The following is a 24,274-nucleotide window of genomic DNA, read 5'->3' as shown; positions in this document are numbered from 1 at the left end:
CCAAGGGCCATGCAGACCACAGCACAACCCCCAGGAGCCTGCCTGTTACTGTGCACAACGTCCCTGATAGAGAGGAAATGGGAATGGGTGTATAGAAAGAGCAGATCCCTTCTCATCCCCGCCCATCCCTATCGCTCTTCTTTCCATACTGCAAATCAACTCAGCATGCAGAAATAATTGCATGCAACAACACAACAGACTGGAGAGATGCCTGTTCCGTTCACTTTTGGTATGTGAAATTGCTTTAAATAGCAAAACATGAGATGACGATTTCTTCTGTTGTTGTTTTGTAATGACTAATTTTGGTGTTGGATCATTCATTTTTAATAACCTGAAGCATACTGCTGGCACAAAGTCTTACTGACGGACCAGTTTTAGGATGAGAGAGTAACTCTCTCATCCCACAAGATAGAGATGAAGCGCATAAGAAGGAATTACAGTGTGGAGGATGGTAGAAAGAACAATATGTTGCTCTGGTCTCATTGGTTGGATCACACTTTCACTTCCATTACATAGAACATACCTTAGTGCTGTCCCCAGTTTACCATGTAACAAGATGTGAAACAGATTGATTTTAAAGCAGCACAGGAGCAACTACATTAGGGACAAATTTGCAGCCTTAATAAAATAAAGGTAAGTAGCATTGTTTGGAGTTTTAATTTCTTATGGTATAAATAATTTTCTGTATAGCTGTTTCTGAATCTATATTAAGAAAGGCATGCGAGACACACTTTGGCAAAACAAAAACTCAAACTACTTTACTCAAAACCTAAAAAAGTGTTTTATAAAAAAAAAAAACATCCCAAAAAAACAAAAGACTATGAAGCTCAGGCTAAGCCATGCTAGATCACAGCACAGCACCCAGGCAGTAACTAGCTACCTTCTGAGCTCAAAAAGACATCACAACCAGCAGGTGTCCCAGACTCCTTTGCTCCTGCTGTAAATGGTAAATGGTTAATGAACTGCTCTTTATACAGCACTTTTCTACTCCTTTACTGAAGAGTGAAAAGACTTTTACCTATCATCATGCTGAAATTAACAAAACGTATTTAACTGAAAAAAAAAAACAAACCAAAAAAAAAAAAACAAGAAACATAATTTAGCTGGTGATGTAAAGATGACAGCCTGATATTTGAGTCAAAATCAGAAAAGGAAAAACTTTTAAGAGCAGCAGCACTTCAGACTGCACAGTCTGGGTGCTCACCTGTCCCCGCTTTGCTCTGTAGCTCGTGGGCTGGGAGGGTGGCAGTGCCGTCTGGGTAGGCAGGTTTTACAAGCAAATCGTGTCTCGCTGGGCCCCTCGGCATAGTGGACGACTGGATGTACGGACCGACCGCTGCCACACGAGACGGACCCGACTGCTGTCCGGCTTGGGCATCGGAGGGCAACTGTACAGTGAAAGGGTAGAGAAAGTAAAAAGAAGACTGGTTAGTGAGAGCAATTTAAAGAGCCTGTATTACAGTAAACCACAGAAAGGGATACAATATTTAGACAAATGAACATAAATGACAGAATGGTAATCAAAACTGTAAACTGCTGAAATGAGTCCACAGAAAACACGCTGACAACAATTTTGAAAAATGTAGTTTTCAAAAATGAAAGGCACCTAAGTCGATTACTTAAACAAATATACAGTGGATGAAAAAAATGGGAAACTTGAAAATTCTCCTATACAAGTTTTTTCTACTTGGTGGGTGAAAAGTTCACTTTAGCCTGTGCGTGGTGCCAGAGCAGGCCATGTTTTTATTCCTCCCCACTCAAAGATAGAAAAAAACAAAACAAACATGGATTAACTCTTGTGAGCAAGGAAGTGTTCAGCCTTTTTCAGAATGATCATTTGTTTTGTGAAGTTTACTCTCAAGAACCTTAGTGTGGGACCTTTGTATTTATGCCAGTTGGTGGTGTATAAACCGAAAGATGGCCAGACAAGGAGTCCAAGTGTGTAGGATTTGTCATATAGAAACAAATGTTGATAAATGCCACAAGAAGGCAAAAACCCAAGAATAGGTGCAGCAGAGTAGGTGTTATAATCTAGAACAAAAATGCTGGAATAACCGACTGACATCTCCAACCTTAGTGTCTTAAAACACTTTCATAGATATCCAGTTACTTTCTCAGCAATGGCTGTTAAGTTACTGCTGAACTACTATCTCACACACACACACACACACACACACACACACACACACACACACACACACACACACCAGTTTATTTGCATATTTACTAATTACAAATTAGAAAAAATGTTTTAAATAAAAAAAACAAAAAAACATTTTAAGATCTAATGACTCCAGAGCAGCGCAGCAGTCTCCTAAGTGTTGTTGCTTTATTAAGTTAGGACAGCACCTTCAATATAAACACAGCAATTCATGCCTTTTTTTTTTTTTTTTTAAATTATCCACATTTAGAAAACTGACTGATCAATGTTCACCTATAAGTTGGCACGAGTTCTTACAGCTCAACAAAAGCTGGTCCTACATCGTTTCCCTAAATGATCATTGTAGGTTTTATCCATCAAATGAATGGAGCAACAAAAGTTAAACAAATGCAAAAACTAACAAAGTCTGAAGCCAAATCACATTCAGTTTAGAAATCAAACAGGTACATATGTATAGCTGCAATACTAGTTTAGTTACCTGAAGGTGTGTTTCTTTTGAAGCCCTCTCTTTACCAGGATAGCCATTCTTGAGAAAACAAAAGCACAAACATGCAACAGAAGTTCAAAATACCAAATAATCCCCCCTTTCCCCCCCTATCCAGTATTGGCCCTTTTCACTGTTTTCTGAAGTATGTGACTAAGATGGTGTGAGATGACTCTCAGCTGGCAGCTCTCAGACTACCTCTTGGTCAGTATGTTCAGACGTGTTTGCTGGGTGATGTTAGCCGGACGCTTGCTGTTTAGTAGGAGGAGAGAGCAGCTTGGATGGAGTGTGTCTTTGTGCTGGTGAGAAAAAGGCTCACTCATTATGATTCTAGGCAGGGTGTGGGTAAATCACCTCACGAGCCCCTATTCAAGCTTTCCTCTCAAACACACATGCACACATAAACACCTTTCTATGTACTGCTTCTCCTTTATTACATATGACATTAAATAAAGAGGCCAGAAGGCTATAAAGTAAGGCACGAGTTGCTCATTATCTAAACAATTAAAACAGATTTAAATTTCCTTCTAAAATGTATTATTTATGTTTTAACTTTTAATCTTCAACACTGTTTTGGCTGAGTAAATACTGCAAACCAAATACTCACGAGGCTGTATTTTGAATCTAAAAACACAGATAAAACATAACAACTGTATCAGCTTTTAATGAAAAATAATATTTGTCGTTAAAAGTTTGAGTTGTAATAGAAAGTTCGTGCTGGAAGCCAATAAAGCCCCGATTAGGAGAACATAATTAAATAAGTGCATAGAGGACAGATTACAGTGACTCATGTAATTGAGAAGGTGAAAGCACAATATCAACCAATCAGGATTTTTTATTTATTTATTTTATTTATTCTGTCCACCCTGAGAGTTAACCTCAAGCAGTAAATATGGTAACTTTTCTTCTCACATTCTGTTTCATAAAAATCTATGTTGATTTATTTACAGTCCCATGGCAACCTTCAAACATCTTTTAGAACGGGGTGGGGGGGGGGGGGGGGGGGGAGTAGAAAGACACCAGAGACTGAGATCAGAACTGATACCTCAACACTAAACAGGATTACCACCACAGACTGCCTTAACTCAGCCTTCTGATTTTTAATGTGTGTTGAATCTTGCCATAAATGTTTGCATAAAAGACGGTTTAAAAAGGCAACTGAATTCTTCCACTTTTCATGTTTATAAGCCCCACCAGAAACAGATAGTATCTTCACTGACATTCCTGCGTGTCTGTGATAGGAAGTCTGCACATACTATTCCTCTCTCATCTTCTGGCTTTGTTTCTGTCAAATGGGACTGAAAACACAACCGAGTGAAGGAGTGGGAGTGAAAAATCAAACTCAATTCCTTTATATGATCAGAACAACCTTCCTTTCCCACCAAGATCCAATATTGGAAAAAGACAGATAGGAACTGATTGCTCTGAGTGAGTGAGGAGGGGTGGGGGTGGGGGGAGCGTCACTTGACCATCTCCAAACAGAGGAAAGAAAGTGTGAGAAGCTTGAGCTCAGAATGTCAGACGTAGAGATACAAACAGCTTTTTATCACAAGGCCACTAGGGGGAGTTCTGATCAAAAGCATTTCTACTAGTTAGTACCAGAAATTAAAATTAGTACCCTGAAAGATTGTCAGGGTGCCATATAACAATTAAAGCGATGTTTTTTTTTTTGTTTATTTGTTTGTTGTTGTTTTATGTAGTTTTGGTGCAATAATACTTACGGGCAAGTTCTCTTTCTGCTGCAGGGCTGCCTTCTTTTTCCACAGCCGGTCTCGGAGCTCACTGATCCGTTTGTCCATAGCAGCCACTTCCAGGTTGCGCTTGTTCAGACTTTCTCTCTGGTGCTGGAGCTTTGAGTTTTGATCCTGGTTGAGCTTGTTCCTCAGCTGACCAACCAGCACAAACACAAATCAAAAACTGTGCTAATTTTAAACAAGTAATATGTTTGGACTTGAATTTTCCTTTATTACTTCACACCTGTAGCTCTTTGTAGAGGCGGTCCAGCTCTGCAACTGAGCTCTGGTTGTCATGGAAGTTATCCATTTTGCCATTTTTGAGCAACTCCAGCTGCCGGTTGAGCTCCTCCACCTTGGACGCAGCCATCACTAGTTCTCTCTGCTTCTGCTGGAACAGGTTATTCATTTGCTCTATCTCCTCCACTGGAAAGGGAGAGGGATTGAGCGTGATGATGACAGAGGTAAGAAGAAAGAAAGCAAAGAGAGACAAACAATATAATGTTGACAGTCCGTCACAGAAATACAGCGCATCTTAATCCAAAATAAATTTCAAACTTTAATGGTTCACACCATACTCTTAGCAGGCATCCAGTCGTGAATTCAAAGTTAACGAACTCACCCAGTTTGCCATTGCTGAGACGTTTCTGTTCCACCTGACCCTTGAGGGCCCGGACCTTCTTGAGCCGAGCTTCCTGATTCTCAATGTTCTCTCTGAGGCGCTGGAGCTTCTCCTGCTCAGATGCCTGTTGCTGCTGACGCTGCTCTTGCTGCTTCAAGTAGCGCAGCCGCTGTTCCTAGAGACAAGAAAGAGCAAAGGGGAAGCAGAGCACTTGTTAAAAAAAAATACAGTTAAACAAACACATCCCTCCTCATGCATGACTGCACTATGTACAGTGCTTAAATGTTTGTGGGCTACACATATAAGGGCCACTGATAGAAGTTTTTCCTGGTTCATCTTCCTCTGAACAGACAATAGGTACATTTTTCCTTCTACACTGAACAAAAATATAAACGCAACACTTTTGTTTTTGCTCCCATTCCCCATGGGATGGACGTAGAGACCTAAAATTCATTCCAGATACACAATATAACCATCCCTCCCAAACAGTGGTCACAAATCAGTCCAAATGTGTGGTAGTGGGCACATCTGCCATATTGAGATAATCCATCCCACCTCACAGGTGTGCCACATCAGGATGCTGATCTGACAACATGAGTAGTGCACAGACCTCAGACTGCCCACAACAAAAGGCCACCCTGGAATGTGCAGTTTTGTCTCACAGCAAAATGCCACAGATGCCACAAGCAATGAGGGAGCGTGCAATTGGCATGCTGACAGCAGGAATGTCAACCAGATCTGTCGCCCGTGCATTGAATGTTCATTTCTCAACCATAAGCCGTCTCCACAGGCGTTTCAGAGAATATGGCAGCACATCCAACCGGCCTCACAACCGCAGACCTCGTGTAACCACACCAGCCCAGGACCTCCACATCCAGCAGGTTCACCTCCAAGATCGTCTGAGACCAGCCACCCAGACAGCTGCTGGAACAATTGGTTTGCACAACCAAACAATTTCTGCACAAACTGTCAGAAACCGTCTCAGGGACGCTCAACTGCATGCCCGTCGTCCTCATCGGGGTCTTGACCTGACTCCAGCTCGTCGCCGTAACAGACTTGTGTGGGCAAATGCTCACATTTGATGGCGTCTGGCACGTTGGAGAGGTGTGCGCTTCACGGATGAATCATGGTTCACATTGTTCAGGGCAGATGGCAGCTGAGAATGTCCCAGTTCTTGCATGGCCAGCATACTCACCGGACATGTCACCCATTGAGCATGTTCGGGATGTGCTTGACCGGCGTATACGACAGCGTGTACCAGTTCCCACGAATATCCAACAACCTCGCACAGCCATTGAAGTGGAGTGGACCAACATTCCACAGGCCACAATTGACAATCTGATAGACTCCATGCGACCATGTGTTGCACTGCATGAGGCAAATGGTGGTCACACCAGATACTGACCGGTTCTGGGTCCCCAGACCCCCAATAGCGCAAAAAACTGCACATTCCAGGGTGGCCTTTTGTTGTGGGCAGTCTGAGGTACACCTGTGCACTACTCATGATGTCAGATCAGCATCCTGATGTGGCACACCTGTGAGGTGGGATGGATTATCTCAATATGGCAGATGTGCCCACTACCACACATTTGGACTGATTTGTGACCACTGTTTGGGAGGGATGGTTATATTGTGTATCTGGAATGAATTTTAGGTCTCTACGTCCATCCCATGGGGAATGGGAGCAGTAACAAAGGTGTTGCGTTTATATTTTTGTTGAGTGTATGATGTTCGCACAATGCAATGCTACTGAAAATAAAATGAAGTCACTGATAACTGGCTTGCCTATAACCCTTGCTTTCAGTGCAAAATACTTCCTGCCACAAGTCCTTGGCTGTAATGAAAATCAGGAAGTAACTTGCTTTCCCTGGTAGCCTTGGGAAGCTATTCCCAGGTAGTTAAATAGCAGAAACAGATGCAACTGTGGAAAGTACTGAAAACAAATCAAGGGGGGGAGGGAGCTTGAGAGGGAGATAGTTTGCATTACTTCCACTGGATCCAGCAAAAAAAAACAAAACAAAAAAAACAAATCAAACAAATTCTGACTACAGAAAGCTTAAATGTTAGCAATGGTATTTAAAAATTGGTTGGTTTCAGAATCAATCATCGCTCTTCAGGTGTCACATGGTATATTGTAAACATGACAGAGCTCTCCCAGCAGGTTCCAAGATAAGCACATCCCAGCCACGGGTCAGGTGATGATGACGACAATGCCCCTTTATTTACTCCAAGCAATCAAGTATACATGTAATGCTTGTACTTGACTGCTTGGAAGTCACATTCCTGGACTTGTTATACTGTGCTGATGTATACACAGTGCTTGGAAGTGAATGCTTAAATGCCTAAAGGACCTAAACCACAGCCCTAGGAGCATATTTAAGGAAGTAAAAGAAGACACAAAGTTTTTAAAGTTACTATAAAACTGCATATACTGCGTGGGTGATTCAGAAGAACAAAAACATTTTAAAGTGCTTCCGCAAAACAAAAAAAAAAAAAAAAAAAAAACATGGAAGGAATAAGCACTCAGTTAAGTATTTCACTATATCACACCTATTTTCTATCATATCTTTCTTCTTGTCAATCAATCAATCCTGAGCAAAGTAAAAAACAAGTTTAGATATCAGATGTGTCCCGCAGAGTGAGAAGCCTGAGACAGTAAACTGTCTCAGGCTTCTCAAATGAAACTATGCCCACATCCACCCATGCCTTACCTGTCTATCACAAACTCTACATAAACATGCATTATATAAGTACAATAGAATGTACTCATTTAATATACTAAATGAACTCATTTTTAGTCCAGTACTGACTTCAATACTGTCTCCACTTAACTCCTTAATCTCTTATAGACACCCATCTCTTTCTACTGCACTTTTTTATGCACCTTGGAGGCAAGAAGTTGCTGTTGGGCTTCTATCTGCTGCTGCTGTCTGGCAGCCATCTCTTGTAGCTCAGCCAGCGTCATGTCCATCTGGGGCATTGCCACCTGTGTAGAAAGAAAGAACAAAAAGAAACACATTCATGTTTTAAATATATATTCAAGCTGAAGGCATTTTTCCCATTATAAAAGTCTAAAATAAAATTACAACAGGAGGCCTAAAGTAAAAAATGCAAAACATATGCGGGGAGATTACTGAAACATCAGATGTAGTTTCAGTTATACTCCTTAAAAGGGGGAGCAGTTTAAGCATTTGGGGGGGGGGGGGGGGGGGGGGATTTCAGAATTCATTGTACAATATTTATTCCCCAAGGAGACATCCTCAGCGGAATAATCATTTTGCAGTCATATCCATGTTATGATGCACTGATTAATTTTGCAGAAAAACACTGCAGGGTGTGAGAACTGAAAGGAACTAATCAGTATCCCAGAGCACACAATTAACTTCAACTCGTCAAGTATAAGGAAATTACATTTTGGGAGAAGACTTTATGCCGATACTAAATGCATGACCCTTATTAGTAAAATTTAAAAAAAAAAAAAAAATAGACTTTGTTCCAAATTGACATGTTTCTAATTATTCACATCAGCTACCATTCAATGTGAATGAATGTAAAATAGTGTAAACCATTTCAACCACTTGTCAGAAAAAAAGTTAATAACTCACCCCATTCTCCATCCTTCTCTCTGGGGGACCCTTCACTCCATTTCTCTTTGAATCTGAGCCTCTTGATCCTCCTAAGTAATGAAAATAAGTGGAGATTTCGTCAGACATTAAAATTTAGACCACCTTCAAAGAAATGAAGGATCAACAAGAAAAAAAAAAATGGCTGGAACGTCCTGTTGTCCTTTTGCCCTTCAGTGTCTCTGACAAACAGTCATACACATTTAGATTTATAGGTTTGTCTTGACATGCTATAGAGGAGGGTGTATACCAGCTGAAAAAATGAGAGGCTAGTGCTGAATTATTTTAACTTCTTTATCCCAGTGCTTTTTGTAACTTGTAAAAAATCTCTTGGGATTCAACCTCATCAATAATGACTTATTAGTGGGGTGGGTACACTACTGCATGTATATATGCTTGTCTAGGAAGATATAACCATATAGCCAACCGTTTTACTGGCATTTGGCATGCATGTCTGATAATCTGGGTCCTATCCCTAAAGTATTATCCCATGATGAAAGCCCATAATAGCTTTACTATATAGTCTAACTGCTAGCATACAGTATGCATGCTAGATACAAACTAATCGCTATAAACAGATGTCTGAAAATCAACAAATTTAACATTCAGTATTGTTAGTACAGGAAGCTTTATGTGGTTTAAAGAGGATTGACCAACCACGATTAGAGCTTCATGCAAGCCCATAGATCAAAGCCTCATGGGTTGCAGCTCCAGAAGCTAAATAACTGGTTTAATAGATGCTGGTTAATCGCTGATGGGAATGTAAGACACTGCTAAGCTCAAGAGTGACGCAAACTGTTATAGTCACAGCATTCAGACATTCACACAGTGATTAATTTTCCGTTAATTTTCCTCACTTCATTTAGATAGATCAAGTCAATGACAGAGCAGAAGTACACCCATGATTTTCTGGGGCATTTTGTTGCCTATGTGTCATTGACTATTGTCACATGGCACTGAATTTGGTGAAGCGTGACAACTCTTTTGAAGGTTTAGTTCTTTCGGCCTTCTTTTCTAAGGTTTAGTTCTTTGTCACTAACTACCGAGTCTGTGTGTTATAGTAAAATAGTATAGAAGAAAAGTAAGATTATTCATGTTTAGGGCAGTCTTCAAACTAATCATGTTTTTTTGCCCAGTAACTTGAGAATTTTGTCTGTGCCTGTTTGTTAATGATTGCATTTCATATTTATGCTATGCTGAAAGTAAAGGTCTATAAAAAGTATAATTAGTGTGGCTGCTTACTCAGACATGACACAGGCATAACATTAGATTAATGAAAAGAAGTTCAAATGTACTGGCAGTCCAATAGATTGGTGACATTCCATTTTATCCTCCGACATGCTCGGAGGATAAAAAGAGCATGCTCGAACAGTATCGGGGAAGTATAAACATTTAACTAACTGCAACCTGAGGGCAGGACAGAGTACATCCGTACTGCCGTAACTAATGTAAACACGGCAACAGGACTAAATAAACCCGCATAAAAATGCAGTAACTGAAAAATTTAATACAGAGCTGTGTTGCAAATAATGATCAGAGCTAAGCTCTCAGTGTGGGAAAACAACAGCGGGCTAAGATAACACAAAGGGAAAACAGTCACCTAATCCCTGGGCCAGACTCAAGCTGTGAGAGGTAAAAAGGGCTTAGTTATGCAAGTCGGGGTTGAGAGGATAGTCTATGAAAAAAATACTAGACTTTTCTGTGTTAATAAGAAAATTGAAAAGTAACAGACTTCTGATAGTGTGACTCGGACACTCTGATTCCAGCAAGGATGAAGGATCTGAGGGCTCCAAATATAAAGCCCTCTTCTGGATAAACGTTTGAAAAATACCATAGTGTTTATTGAGTGAATAGGGCATTATAAAGACAGCAGGCACCTCTGGAGACAGTGCTCACCCAATCATAACTCTTGTGTGTGAGCAGTATCAGACATTAAAGCCTCTTTTCACTATCTGTTGTGTATTGCAAACAGTTGCTTACCTGATTCCCTGCTAGGAGCTCTGTTGTGACGCAGAAAGAAGCGCACCTCTGATCTGTGCTGTCCCAATCGTTGGAGCACATCCAGCATCCTCTCCCCATCACCTACAGGTCTCTCTGCAAGTCGAAATAAAACATTTCAGCCCAAGTTTTCATAATATTTCACTTGGATTGGCTAAAACACGAATGCATGTCAAGTTTGCACATGCCATTTACTCAGTGAATCCAGTCTAACCCAAATTGAAGGATGATTCATTTTGTCAACACAGTTTGCATGCCATTGATCTATCTAAGCAATGACTTCAGGGGAAACAACTATAACGTGCTGTCAATTATGCCTCTTGGCACTGAGCTCATCAGCTGTTCTTCAGACATTGTCTTTGAGCATTTCATTACACAGATGAGCTGACACATTATGCTTAAGTAGAGGTGAGTGAAACTGATCTTTTAATAATGGTAGAAATGCAAAATGAAGCAGTTAAGTAAAATATTATAAATATAATTTATAACTTTACATCTAATTTGGATGCAAAATGTCACTGCTGTGTTTTCAAGGAGATTCAAAAGTGGCCTGTGGTGAATGGGTACAAAATGAGACAATCTCTTCAGTATTCATCAATCTCCTTTCAGACCACTCCTGGAAGTACTCAAACACAATAATTGGCACTTTTTCACTACTATGGCAGTATCACCATGGAAACGGCTATGAAGCCTGGCTCCTTGAGTTCTGATGTTGTATACTCTTTGACTCTTAGAAACGGTGAAAATGAGGCAGGCATGAAATCTCAACGTCACTCCTCACCTCCCACCTGAGAGATGTAAGAAATGTTTAGGCGCTTGTGTTTGATGCAGAGATTAGGGCTCTACGCTATTTGCATGGTAGATTCAAAAGAGACAAACACTTTAAAAACTGCCAAGCAGATGACTACAAAGCTAATCACAAACCACAAAGTGGTCAACATGAGAAAAAGCACTTTTTGTCTAAATAAAATAAGAACTAATGTGTCCACACACCGACTCCTGTTCCTTCAGATACTCCACAAACAAAAGAGCACTGTCACTCACCAGATCCACGCCACATCTCAGATAGGTGGCAGTCCGTTTCCCCCGGCTCTTTGCACAAGTCCACCACATCCCGGCACAGCGTCTCCGGAGTAACAGGAACCTCAGTAAAATGCTGGTCATTGTTACTGAGGTATACAGTCAGGAACATCTGGAACAGCAGGCGAGAGAAGCAGATAACCCAGTAGATTAGATAGAGCTAATTAAGATCACAAGCGAGAGGATCCTGTTAGAGTTAGTAGAAGTAAGGTAAACATAAAAGTTCTCTGGAATTGGTGTCCAATTTCCTCTTGGTTCATTGTTTGTATAGACTGTATAATATGTGAGCTTCACTGATAGCAGATCTGCTTCCCAGGTCTCATACCTCTGTGTCAACAGAAAAACCAGAGGCCAGATCTTGAAATTCCATTTCACTCACCAACTAGTGCTGTCACCACTGTGAGAGATCCCTCCATCCCAATGTAAACACACTAAAAAACCCCGTCAAGCACTCTGAATGAGCAAACCGCTAGGTTCTTATGCAAGTGTGTGACTGACAGCTGCTCAAGGCTGGTTTATATCAATCTACACAGAAATGGGCAATCTCAATGAAGCAGTTTGTAATAAATTGGAATTTGTATGCCTCCAGCTACTGCAGAAAATAAACACACTGACACTGAGCAGAAAATTGAGCTGTCTATCAGCAAGGATCCAAATGCAGACAGTCACCTACAACCTTTTAAAATAAACTCTAAAAATCAATACTTATATGGGATATTACTCATCTTTATAGCTATAATAGGCAACAATTGTCAAAACAATTAAAGTAAGAAGGGCTGAGTCAAACAAAAGCCTTCACAGATGATTTAAAAAATATGCATCTGAAATGTCTGTGATATTCCAAAATCTATATAATCGCTGACAGGAAACACAAACATCAAAAGTCAGTGTACGAGTATCATACATTCATAAAAAGATAAGCGCTAAGAAGCTTAAGGCTCGTAATGGAATATGCCCCCAATCTGTAATATGAGCACATAAGAGGAGTTGATAAGGCAGCAATAAAACCAATTTTCTAAGGTGTCTTAGGATATTGCATGCCTTGAACATACTGAACTGTTTTGTTTCAAACCCAGGTTTTTGCACAGTGTCATGCCTTCACAGTGACTTCAGACAGAGTATCCTGAAAAGCGTGTAACTGTAAAAGCGGTATTATTTTAAATGCCCAGAACCTCCAGGTTACACTGCCAGGTTTTTGTACTCCGAGTTGCTGTGAATAGCCATGCCTACGGGGGCTACGGTGGGAACATGAGGTCAGCTAGGTCACAGGCACAAAAAACTTGAAGGGGGTAATCATGCAGAGCAGCTGGTGCAGAAACAAAAGTATTTGGGTTGCTTTTTAGCTGTGGTGTGTACTGCGCCAAAGAGCAACAGCCTTAGGATAAGGGGCTTTACTCCCCTTTTCTTCCTCAAATGAAGCTTACTAAGTGAGTGGGCAGGTGAAACGCTCCCTCTGAAGATCTCCAAAGCAACATCTACAACCAGAGGTTTGTTTTATCACACAGAAGGTGGAATCAACGGGCACTGGCCTGAGTCAGAGGACCTGACTCAACTGCCAGAATCAATGGGGATGCAAATGAAAGATTCTCATGAATAGAGCAAATCAGCTGTGAGTCATGCCTGTCAGTAATGTAGAGAAGAGAAAGCTGTAAACAGAAAGCTGTGTTTCTAACCAAAGACCACCCCTCTGTGGCAGAACACTACCCTGGAAAGTAAAACTAAAATGGGGGCTTTTTGTGTCTGTTAATTAGAATAGTTTAAACATTCATGCTAAAACAATTAAAATCACTCATATAGTCTGCCTTCATCAAATTATTTCAAAAAACAATTCGTAGATCTTTCAGAATGAGACGGTGACATCATGAAAACTTCCCAGAAATCCAAAGTGCTAAAGTGAACCTATTAATATTTGGAGAGTGAAAGAGAGCACTGACAGATAGTAGGAAAAGAAAGAACCACAGATGGGAAGAGAATATAATCTCGGGCGCTGGCAACGCCCCCACTAAAATCCAGTTTGCTGCAGCACTAAAGTTGATGATCCAAGACCACCAGTATTCACTTCAACTATCCATCTAGATGACTTAGCACTTTGCAGTTGACCTTCATCCACCTAAAGCATGTGGTCACTGCTTATTCGCTATGATATAGCACACATGGTACAAAAGCTGTATAAACTACAAATACAAATACAAAAATCTATGAGACCAATTTTCATATTGTTTTGGAAACTTTGAAACATTCAAAATGACGTGTGGAAACACATTCCCTTTAATTCGTTTTTTGTCTTTGATCCTTGCAAACCTTTTAAGGTCTCAAAATGATAGGTCTTGTAGACTTTTCATTACAAACAAAGCAGTGCATGCAAGGTAAATTACAGGAATTTATTTTATGTGCTGCAGTAAATATCAGAAAAGTGTTTTCATCTTTATAATTTATGGTCTACTCAACAATAAGCAACTACACCGCAGACCCTCTTCAAGTTTTAAGAAACGTACCTACTCAGACAGGCAAGATTACCATAAGTAGGTGTTTGACTCAGCCAAACAAATTGAGTGTTCATTAAATATTCATTGATACAGCAGCAAGTAAAATTAGGTAGCTCAGTAACAGCCTGATAGGTACAATGCAAAATAGACAAACAGTAGCTCAACAGCCTACCAGAAAATACTGCTTTGTGTAGCTTTATATAGTTCGAAGGGAGCTGGCAATATCATGATTTTATGTGACAATGTTTGACAGAAATATGCTCCACTTACTTTCTATTAGGTATGGAGAGGATGACAGAAGCAATTGCTGAATTGCACTTCCCTTCCTATTTTATTTTAGAGAGCCCTGGGGAAGGAGAAGGGACAAGCTGCCTCGGCTGCTGTGGCTCACTATTATAGCAAAAGATTTCCATTTCCATCATAGCATCAGCTAAGTCAAACCTGTCTCCCAGGGTTTTGAGGGTGATGTGGCAGCTCAGAATAGCAAACGGACAATTATAGCCAATGCAAAGAAATATGGCCATAATACTGCTGTCTACACTGTAGATACCCTCAAAGCAGGGCAGCTATATGGTTAGGTCATTATGTCTTACTATATTATAGGATCACGTTTTTTTCTTGGAGGTTGAACAGTGGCCTGCAGTGAATAGGTGCAAAACAGTCTGACCATGTATTCTCCAAAAAAAAAAAAAAAAAAATTAAAAAATAATAATAAACTGCCACAATTTTAAGAGTCGGCGTAGGATCCTTTGTTCAAGATGCAATAACACTGACAAGACTGTGTCTCTCTCTGACATGAAAGGCTGTAACATCAAAACCTCAGACAAAAGACACTGCAAGAGGAAGACATCTAAGAGTAGGAGAGTGACTGCAGCTGGCAATACTTGAGCTAAAAGGTTCAGAAAGACAGAGGGGAAAAAACTATCAAAGATATGCTATCCTGGGTTATTTCACTGAAAGTGGCTTCTTTGTCTGCGATTCTCCTATATCCAAGTTAAATGAGCTCCAGTCCCTTTAGGGCGGTGGAGGACAATTCTGTCAAATTCTGTGTACTGAACAGACAAACTATGAAGTTTAAAAAATAAATGCTGATTTTCTTTGCCTTTTGCAGCGTGATTTGGATCCTTAAAGCAGATGCCACCGGCTGCAGACCTGAACAAGCTTTTCAAGCCTCTCCAGTTCAGACAGGGCACTGTGAGATGACTTGAGTTTAAATATCAGCACTCTACCTGTAGCCAATTGCACAAAGGAATGTTCTGTGTGTGTGTGTGTGTGTGTGTGTGTGTGTGTGTGTGTGTGTGTGTGTGAGTGAGTGAGAGAGAGAGAGAGAGAGAGAGATTGTGGCACTCCCACTGATTGTTAAGATAAGGTTCATGCAACAGAGAGAACAGTTTACAGGCATTTTGTCTCTTGATGTTCAATGTGTTAGGTTAGGACGGGTCAAAGGAAAATGAAGTTAGAAAAATACTCCTTAGATAATTTGACTCCTAAAAGCATATCATTCTTCATGTCCCACCTTGAAAATCCACTCTCTCCATCTGAGGGTCAATCCTCCTGCAAGAGTCTCTTAAGGTAATTGTCCAGATGCAGTTGTTCACATATTGAGTTAAGAGTGATCAAAACTGCATGCCGCTGCAGTTTCCAATTTCCGGGAATAACACACGAGATTGTACTATAATTCAATGACTCTGCAATATAACAATTACTACCAAATAAAAGTCAGTCCTGTCACAGAGAATTTATTATATAATTAGCTTCCAATAGACAAGTACAGAAAACGCAGTATCTCATGTACTGTCAATGCAAAGAGTAGCATATAACCAAAGTTAAATTCCCACACCCATCCCCTGATGACTATTAATGGGTGAACAGGGCTCGCAAAATCGCTAGCCCGACGTCCCGGGGCTAGCGATTTTTCCAGTCGGGCTACCAAAATCTTTCTCTGCCCTGCCCGTCGGGCTATCGTAGAAAGGAAATATATGTCAATGCTTTTGCATTCTTTCGGAAATGTAGCTGGGTAATTATGTCATTGGCATCGGTGAGCCACTGTCAATATGTGACATATTGCAATTGAATTTGCGCTTGTTTTTTGCTTTCACTTTGCAATCGCGTGAACTGTGTATAGAGAGCGACAGCACTGATCTGTGAGTGATGATAATTTGCGCACCAATTCCTCTGACATCGTCTTATTAATCGTTAGCTTACTATGCAAACATGACAAGTGAAATCTCCCGCAGCAAGCTTAAACATGTGAGAGGTTGATCGCGCAGAGAATCGCTGAGCTTATGTGAGTGCGTGTGTAAAAGCAGCAGGATATATATTTCAGTTCTGCTGAGCCAAATAAGACAGGTCAGGGTGAAGAAGTGACAGCCAAAGAAAAGCTTACCACAAAACGGAAAAGTTATGACAAATCAGACTATAAGGCAAAAAGAAAGTGCAGCTTCATGGTTTCATGGACAAAAGAATTTCTGTGGCTGCAATATGACGAGCTAAATAACCAGGGCTGCACATAAGTGGTCCGCAGGTGCGCATTCGCTGTAAAAATAAAAAACGTGCACAAGATAAGAAGTTGCAACGCTTGTTTGCTTACATAAGATTTTCTGGAGGAGGACAGACATTTGTTTAGAACTCTTAAAGATGTCGAAGAAGCTCCTTTAAGCAATTACTTTGGTGTTCCTCTACCTCCAAAGAAATGTCAGGAGTCAGAACCACAAAAGAAGCGTGTATTCTCGGAAAACTGGTTGCAGGAGGTGAGCTGGCTTCAAACAAATGATGAACACACAGAGATGTGATGCAGAATGTGCCGTGAAAATCCCACTCTAGCGGACAAAAACAGTGCCTTTTATATGGACGCAAACGTCCATATAAACTTCTTATCTGGTGCGCGTCTTTTATTTTGACAGGGAATGCGCACATGCGGACCACTTATGTGCACCCGTGCAAATAACATAGGCCTAATGTTCTGCCGGGTGTGTTGTTGGTTTTCCCTCGATTTCTGAGTCGACAAGCGCCTTTGTTACTGGGACCAGTCATTTTAAGAAAGGCCCCCATTAGAGCCCATGAGAAATGCAAGAAATGCATTATTTCCCAGAACAAACACCAATTGCAAATAACATACTAAAAATAAACCTGAAAAATCTGTTTAGAACAGCTACTATGTTGCAAAGAGTGAACTACCTCTGGCAAAATTTAGCAGTCTTTGCAAACTTCAAAAAGCAAATGGCCTCGATCTTGGTTCCACTTGCCTCTTACCTGTGACTTCAGTGGAAATTTCATATTCAGGATCTGACACAGACTGATTCATGTTCTACAGTTCTTACAAGTTCATAGAAATTTCTGTTCAATTAGAACCAAATATTTGAGTTGATGATTGTAATTTTTATACAATGTTGTAATTTGTGTTTCAATAATTTTTTGATTAATGTTTTGTTTCCATTACAATATTATACTTTAATGTATAATATTGTAATGGAAACAAAACAGGAAACAAAACATCAATCAAAAAATTGCTCTCTTTTTTATTTGGGCTACTTAAATTTATTTTGGGCTACCAAAAACTGAAGCGTCCCTGCCCGAAGGGCTACCAGGGATTTTGAAATTTTGCGAGCCCTGGTGAAGTATTAAAAGGACCTATTAATACTTTCCTTGCTCGTGTATTTTAACTGTCACACTTATAGAAATCCAAATTAAACATAGCAAGTATACAAGAAGGTCATTGTTTAAATAAGTACCGTAATTGTCGGGCTATAAGCCGCTACTTTTTGCACAAGCTTTGAACCCTGCGGCTTTTAGTCAGGTGCGGCTTTTCTATAGATTGTCCATGATTTTTGTGATATCGTAAGACGATTTGTTTTGTTTGTTCCGCTGTTGTACGGCACTACGTTGCCTGGCGGAAGGATCGGGGTTCAAGAGTGGTATGTTGGTCACATGTCCATCCGCCAGGCAACATAGTGCCGTACAAGTAGCGCGAAAAACAAACTTCAAAGTAGCGCTATGCGTTCAGCGGGAGTCGTGGATGACGAGCGGCGATAAACTTGCGAAAAGCAAGTTGTGCTCAACTCTACCGGTGGATTCTGACAGCGTGGAAAAGTGTGCAAACATCCACGATCACCAACGGATTTTGAAGGGCTGGACTGCTGCATGATGAAGAGGAGGACACCGCCACGGCCCTTCAGAGGGTGTTCGACTCTGACACTGACAATGACAATGAGGATTATCTTTGGTTTTGAAAGTGACAACGAAGGAAAGAAGCTGAGAGTGGATGACGAAGCCATCCTGAGCCTGTTCGTTTCCGACACTGGAGAAGAGGACTTTGGTGGTTTTAGTGCGCAGGAAGATGGTGGTGAATGACTGACTTTTCTTCTTGTTAAAGCCGTGTCACTGCACCTGAGCCTAAAAGGTAGTCTGAATCTATTTTTCTGGTGTGCTGTAGGTTATTGTTATGTACTACATTTGTTACTCATTTATGAAGCACAGCACATGTGCAAATATGTACCCATAACTTGATTTTCAAAATATTAATAAAAGGGGTGTGTCTCCAAACAGCCATCTCTTTCCTGACAATTCGCTTTGTGCATATTCTCTTACATATGATAAGTCAATATTGAAACACCTGCGGCTTTTGGTCAGGTGCGGCTAATGTATGTACAAAACAGGATTTTCCCCTGATTTTAGCTTGTGCGGCTAATATTCAGGTGCGCTTTGTAGTCCGGGAAATACGGTAATCCCAGAGTCAAAAGCTGTTTCTGTTTCAACTAGGTCAGTTTTGTTACTGCTTGGTTCTACAGGGTGTCACTGAAATTGGATATCCCTAATATGGTCATCTTGGACACACAGCATTTCCTTAAACAGCAGCCCTACCCACCTGCTGGTCAAGCGTTCTGTTTGAGAGGAGGAGCCAATCAGAGAAAAAAAAAAGTTTCAGACAGAAGCTGCAGAAGGGCCCAGTATAAAAAATGAAGCCATTATTCTGAATTGCTCCTCATATAAAGATACTCTAGTAGAGTCAAGAATGTTTCTTCTCTCTGTTAGCCCTGCAGACAAGCGACCTGTCTGGGGTGTAACCCCCATCTCTCGTGCAATGGAGGAAGAAAATGGATGGATGAAAACGTGCATAGCGTCTCCACTTCCAGATTGTTTACTTTTCAAAAATCAATATTTTGTTTACATCAGCACAACTAAAAACCAACAGAAACACTGGACATGGTTAGCCTTCGGATAGGGCTAGGTGAAAAAAGATAAAGACAGTTTTCACAAAGTAAATTTTCCTTGATAGAAAAACGAGACGCGGTCAATATAAAGTCAATAGAATTCATTCCATCCACGTTTTGGCACGAAAGGCCAATGGCAATGACAATAGTGCTGTGCTGAACCAATCTGACGGCTGGAACAGAGTTAGAAAAACATCAGGATTGGTTGGCCCTCAGTGTTGGAGGAACAGTTGACAGTAGTATATGTGCTAAGGACTCATCCAGGCTGGAGAAACTGATCAGGAGGGCTAGCTCTGTGGTCGGCATGAAGCTGGACACTCTGGTGACAGTGGCAGAGAAAAGGACATTAAAGAAACTGATGGACATTATGGACAATGCCAGGCATCCTCTGCACACGGCCATTAACAACCAGAAGAGTCTGTTCAGTGACAGGTTGCTTCTCCCCAAGACAAGAACTAACAGACTTAAAAACTCCTTTGTCCCACACGCCATCAGACTGTTTAACTCCTCTCTGGAGGGGAGAGGGAGGGGAAACAGGAGGACAAAGGAGGGGGGGAACAACTAAGCTGTAGTGCCTCTTCACCTCACTGTACAATACCTTTTGTGCAATACTTTTGTAAATAGTCAACGGTGCAATAGACTCAATACTTGAAATGTGCAATTCACTTGTATTTTTATTTTTATTCCTATTTATTCTATTTATCCCCTTCGTATATTTTATTTATATTGTCTCTGTATTTATATATATGTGTGTGTGTGTATAACTCTGTAACTTCTGTCGGTGCTGTGCTTTTTTGGAAATCGAATTTCCCAGAGGAACCCACCCGAGGGATTAATAAAGTTCTATCTAATCTAATCTAATCTAATCTAATCTAATCTAACATTTCTCTCAGAGAACTGTTAGCACATCCCTTTCCAGTTGTACACAGAGCTGAACAGCTGCGTCATACTTTAGTACATCAGATTTGTTATCAAGATTTGTTATGAAAAAAAATCATGTATAAGACTTGATTTCATATGGATGAAATCAGTAAATAAATAAGATACACTGCCCGACAGGTTAAAAAAATATATTAAGACGCAATACCAGTTCCTTATAAACATATGGAACATGTAACACAATGCCTTAGGGGAAATGGAGTGGCTGGGAAAGTGGATAGTATGATAGCAGCAGAGGATAACAGAAGCCATATCTTCAAGTATGCCCGAGGGCACTTCACCTAAGGGGTGCTGGACCTTCTGTCCACACACACTTTCAATTACAGATATTGCTGTAGTAAGCGAATGAGTCAACTAAGTCTTGTTGACGGAGTCACCTCTGAATCTAATTAGCAAAGGTTTGTAAGACACTGCAGCAGCATCTTCCTGTGTGTGCGTGCCTTAGTTCTCTCTGCCTGACACAGTTCCAGATTAGCAGTTCTTCAAAAAGGCGAGGCAGCATAAAACTCTATGAAACTGAAACAGCTCTATGCATTATATCTCTTCATCTCGTGTTCCCTCTCCCTCATTTTCTGTGTTGCATTAGAGGGATGAGGTGGCATGGGAGAAAAGGTCAGGGGTAACAAACAGCAAAAAGCACAGTAGTCTTATTCAGCTGCAACATTCGGGGGGGAGCAGCTTTTACAGTACATGAAGCTGCAGAAAGCTTCCATCACAAAAGCCTCTTCTCTATGTCTGCACTGCAGTACTTAGCCTATCACTTCATAATCTGCGGTCTTGCAATGCTCTTCTATTTTTGGTCTACGTGATGAGAGAGTTCCTACTTTCGGCTTATCTGGGAGATAAGGGAAATGGGAGTCAAAATTAAGCAGAAAGGAAAGGATGCATCCTTTTTTCCCCCTTTTCCAATGCCTCATGACTCTTGGATGAAGATGTTCCGAGAACTAGTCACAGCCTGAAAGTTATTATAGAAAATACAGATACTTAAAATATGAAGAGTGCAACAAAAACTGAATAAAAATGCCCACTGTGTGGGATTTAACTGCAAGAAAACTTACCCTTTATCAACTCTTATTTTATGCAAAAAACAAATGCGATTCAAAATGTAGCAGTGAATGATGCCTTTGTGACCTTTAATCAGTCATATGTAAAAATGAAACCTTGGTGAAGCAGCAGAGTGAATGACTGTAGTCTTACCAGTACAGAAGACCTTTGCTACTAGAGGAACTTTTCAGGACTAAATTATACAATTTGTTTCCACCAAAAAGTCCCTGCAGCAACGGAAATAACGGAGAGCTTTGTGTCATCAGCTATTTTGCCCATCAACACTTGAAGTTGTTGTACGTTCTCTGGTCAACACTTGACTACTTTAACAAAGTAGATGACTAGCAGGAATTTGGCAACCAGAGACCAAAGAGCATCTCTTGTATTCATCAACTTCAAGCAGTGATAGACCAAAAAGCCAGTGGATGATTCCCGAGCTAAACTTTTGTTCAATTTTGAGAGCAAAGAATACCAGTGATTGATATATGATGGGGTGGTAAATACATTATATAGGGGGTATCTACATAGCAACCAACCGTCAGGGACAATTGCATGACAAATAGCTTCCTGTGTAGACTGCCCTTAAAGCTGGATCCACCCAATCTGGGTTGTCACCATTTTTTTTTCTCCACCCATTGCTCCTTGAAGTTACTGAATGTCACTGATTATCTACAGTCTTAGCTTCGCTGCTAGTCTCTTCCCGTGTTAAGTAAATGCAATGTGAAAACTGACCAAAACTTCTAGTTTAAATCTTTTGTTCCTTCACACATGTCATAACTACCATTATCAATAAATCTATGTACCGTACTGGTGATAAAGCAAAATGAATGTTTGCCATCAAACAAAAAACATCCTGTGTCAAAAAAAAGGAACTGCATCCCGTTTATTCATTTCCCTTATCATTGAGATAGGGGTCAGCTATATTAACGATTTATACAAAAGGACATTTTGCTTCCTGACGTTACCTATACCCCACACGACCTCCCTGTTCATTCAGCAGCTCAACATTAGTTAGAGAACTGTCTAATGTGAAAGTGAGTTCTACTGAAATTTTGCACCACTTTAATGTACATTTATCCTTTTCAAATGGATCATTCCCAGTGAGCGACTTTGTATTCAATTACTGTAATCTGACACCAGCTCAGGTGATTCCTCTCAGAAACCAGGTGAATGTAGAGTTGTTGTTGAGGCACTGGTGCACAGCACAATCTAACAGTATGCATTCAAGAAGATTATTCAGCTTCTCTATAAGACCTGTGGTTGTAAACAACATGGTCACCAGAGCATTCAACCATTCACAAGAACTTCCTCTTCACCTTAGAAATTATTTTGTGCACTCCTTTGATGAAAAAACAAAATATTACAGGCCTACTGTGTTTTTACACAACTGTTCTCAGCTAACAAAGGTCTTCCTATCAATCTTCTTCTTAAGGATAAAGTCAAAACATGAACATCCTTGTCTATCACATGTGACTATCTGCTTATGTAACCAACACAACTCTCCCACAGAGTAAACACAAAGCCTGTGGCACTCAAAGAGAAAGCCTGCTCAGGTTTCTGTTGACACATACAGCAAAATCAGGCTTCCCACAGCATTAGCTCACTTTTCCACCATCAAAGCACCACCATAAAGTCTAGGCACACTGAGATTTGATGATGTGGAACCAAGACACGGTACAAATGTGAGCAGTGAAAGAATGAAAAACTAAATAATGTAAGCCAGGTGCACAAAATTGTATCTGTTTGAAAATCTACACACCGAAGCAACATGCATCATGGGAGAGGAATGAGGAAGTGTTTGGTATGTGAAGCGAAAACACAAAACACAAAAAACCCACAAAAAACCCACAACAAAACAAACAAAATGTATTCTTCCAGCTTGGTTTCTGTTATTTTATGTTGTCAATAGAGTATAATTAATCTTGTCAAAAAGTGGACAAAGAGAAAATATGGGCTAATAAACCAGCAGAGAATTCAAGCCTAAATGTGACATTAATTCATGTGTGCAGAACAAAGGCTGGTTTCAGGAGAGATAAAGTAAATCAGGAGTAAATGAGTTATTCCATGCCACGGTTTAATTAATGGTGAACATCACTTATCAGGGTATTGGCACAGCACAGGCAAACACACACAATGTACCCACCACAGCACACTGCTAAAGAGTCCCTGCAGCCCATTGTGCTCAGGAAACAGTGACCCCCTATTTACCATCCCAGCAAGCAATTACGACACTCCATTCTCACTACCCCACAAGCCCCTAGCCTGCACGAGCAGGGTCATGGGCTATTGGTGTAATTTATAAAACAATACCTCACATCAGACACATCTACATAAAGACCAGTTTGTGTTTATCAGCGAGCAGCAGGAGCCGTATCCTATTTACAGCAAAAGGACATAGAAAGATATCCTCAGGTGACAGAGATGGAGCAAACGGGGTAATTATTAAGGGCCAATAAAGAAACAGCTCTGTTATGTAAGGGTGACAGTTTATATCAGTATCCACTAGGAACAAGCTTGGCAATAACAAACAAGTATGTGCCAGTAGCAGACTGAGGTCATGCGCCAGACAAGAGTCGTCCGAACACGACTCTCTCCACTGCTAAGATGATTAATTCAATGAAAGAACACAGGTAGCACAGGTTTGAGGAGAGAAGGGCCACAGTAGTAGATCCTACACATATTGTGAACAGCTGTCATCAGCTGTTCACAATAAGACAAAATGAAAATATGACCATGTATCATAGTTATCTGAATTATTCAAATCAGAATTAAAGACATAAACTAAAGGAAAAAATATAGAAATAACAGGTTTAGCTACTTTTTGAAAGTTATTATTAATATTATTTTATATCATCCCTTTTCCCTGAGGTGTTTTGTTTTGCCATATGGTAGTT

General features: G+C 40.5%; 1 protein-coding gene across 3 annotated transcripts in view; it reads right to left on the bottom strand.

Moving 5' to 3' along the window:
- LOC147316179 (apoptosis-stimulating of p53 protein 2-like) overlaps positions 1-24,274 on the bottom strand; it is a 31,942-nt gene that overhangs the window by 6,196 nt on the left and 1,472 nt on the right. For 2 of the 3 annotated variants that reach the window (XM_086259462.1, XM_086259464.1), the window contains exons 2-10: positions 11,666-11,813; positions 10,604-10,717; positions 8,606-8,676; positions 7,885-7,986; positions 5,001-5,175; positions 4,623-4,804; positions 4,367-4,531; positions 2,640-2,687; positions 1,205-1,388 (exon numbers count right to left, since the gene is read on the bottom strand). In XM_086259462.1, coding sequence (XP_086115588.1) covers positions 1,205-1,388; positions 2,640-2,687; positions 4,367-4,531; positions 4,623-4,804; positions 5,001-5,175; positions 7,885-7,986; positions 8,606-8,676; positions 10,604-10,717; positions 11,666-11,813 — 1,189 coding nt within the window. The remainder of the gene's footprint in view (positions 1-1,204; positions 1,389-2,639; positions 2,688-4,366; positions 4,532-4,622; positions 4,805-5,000; positions 5,176-7,884; positions 7,987-8,605; positions 8,677-10,603; positions 10,718-11,665; positions 11,814-24,274) is intronic. The other variant, XM_086259463.1, reaches the window with a different exon arrangement.

Source organism: Aulonocara sp. 'chitande type north' Nkhata Bay, linkage group LG13 (assembly GCF_057382095.1).
Source record: "Aulonocara sp. 'chitande type north' Nkhata Bay isolate Kocher_YH1m ecotype deep benthic linkage group LG13, A_spYH_male_GT1.1, whole genome shotgun sequence".
Lineage (NCBI taxonomy): Eukaryota > Metazoa > Chordata > Actinopteri > Cichliformes > Cichlidae > Aulonocara > Aulonocara sp. 'chitande type north' Nkhata Bay.
Note: the sequence above shows the minus strand (reverse complement) of the source record. Positions and strands in the feature narration are given on the sequence as shown.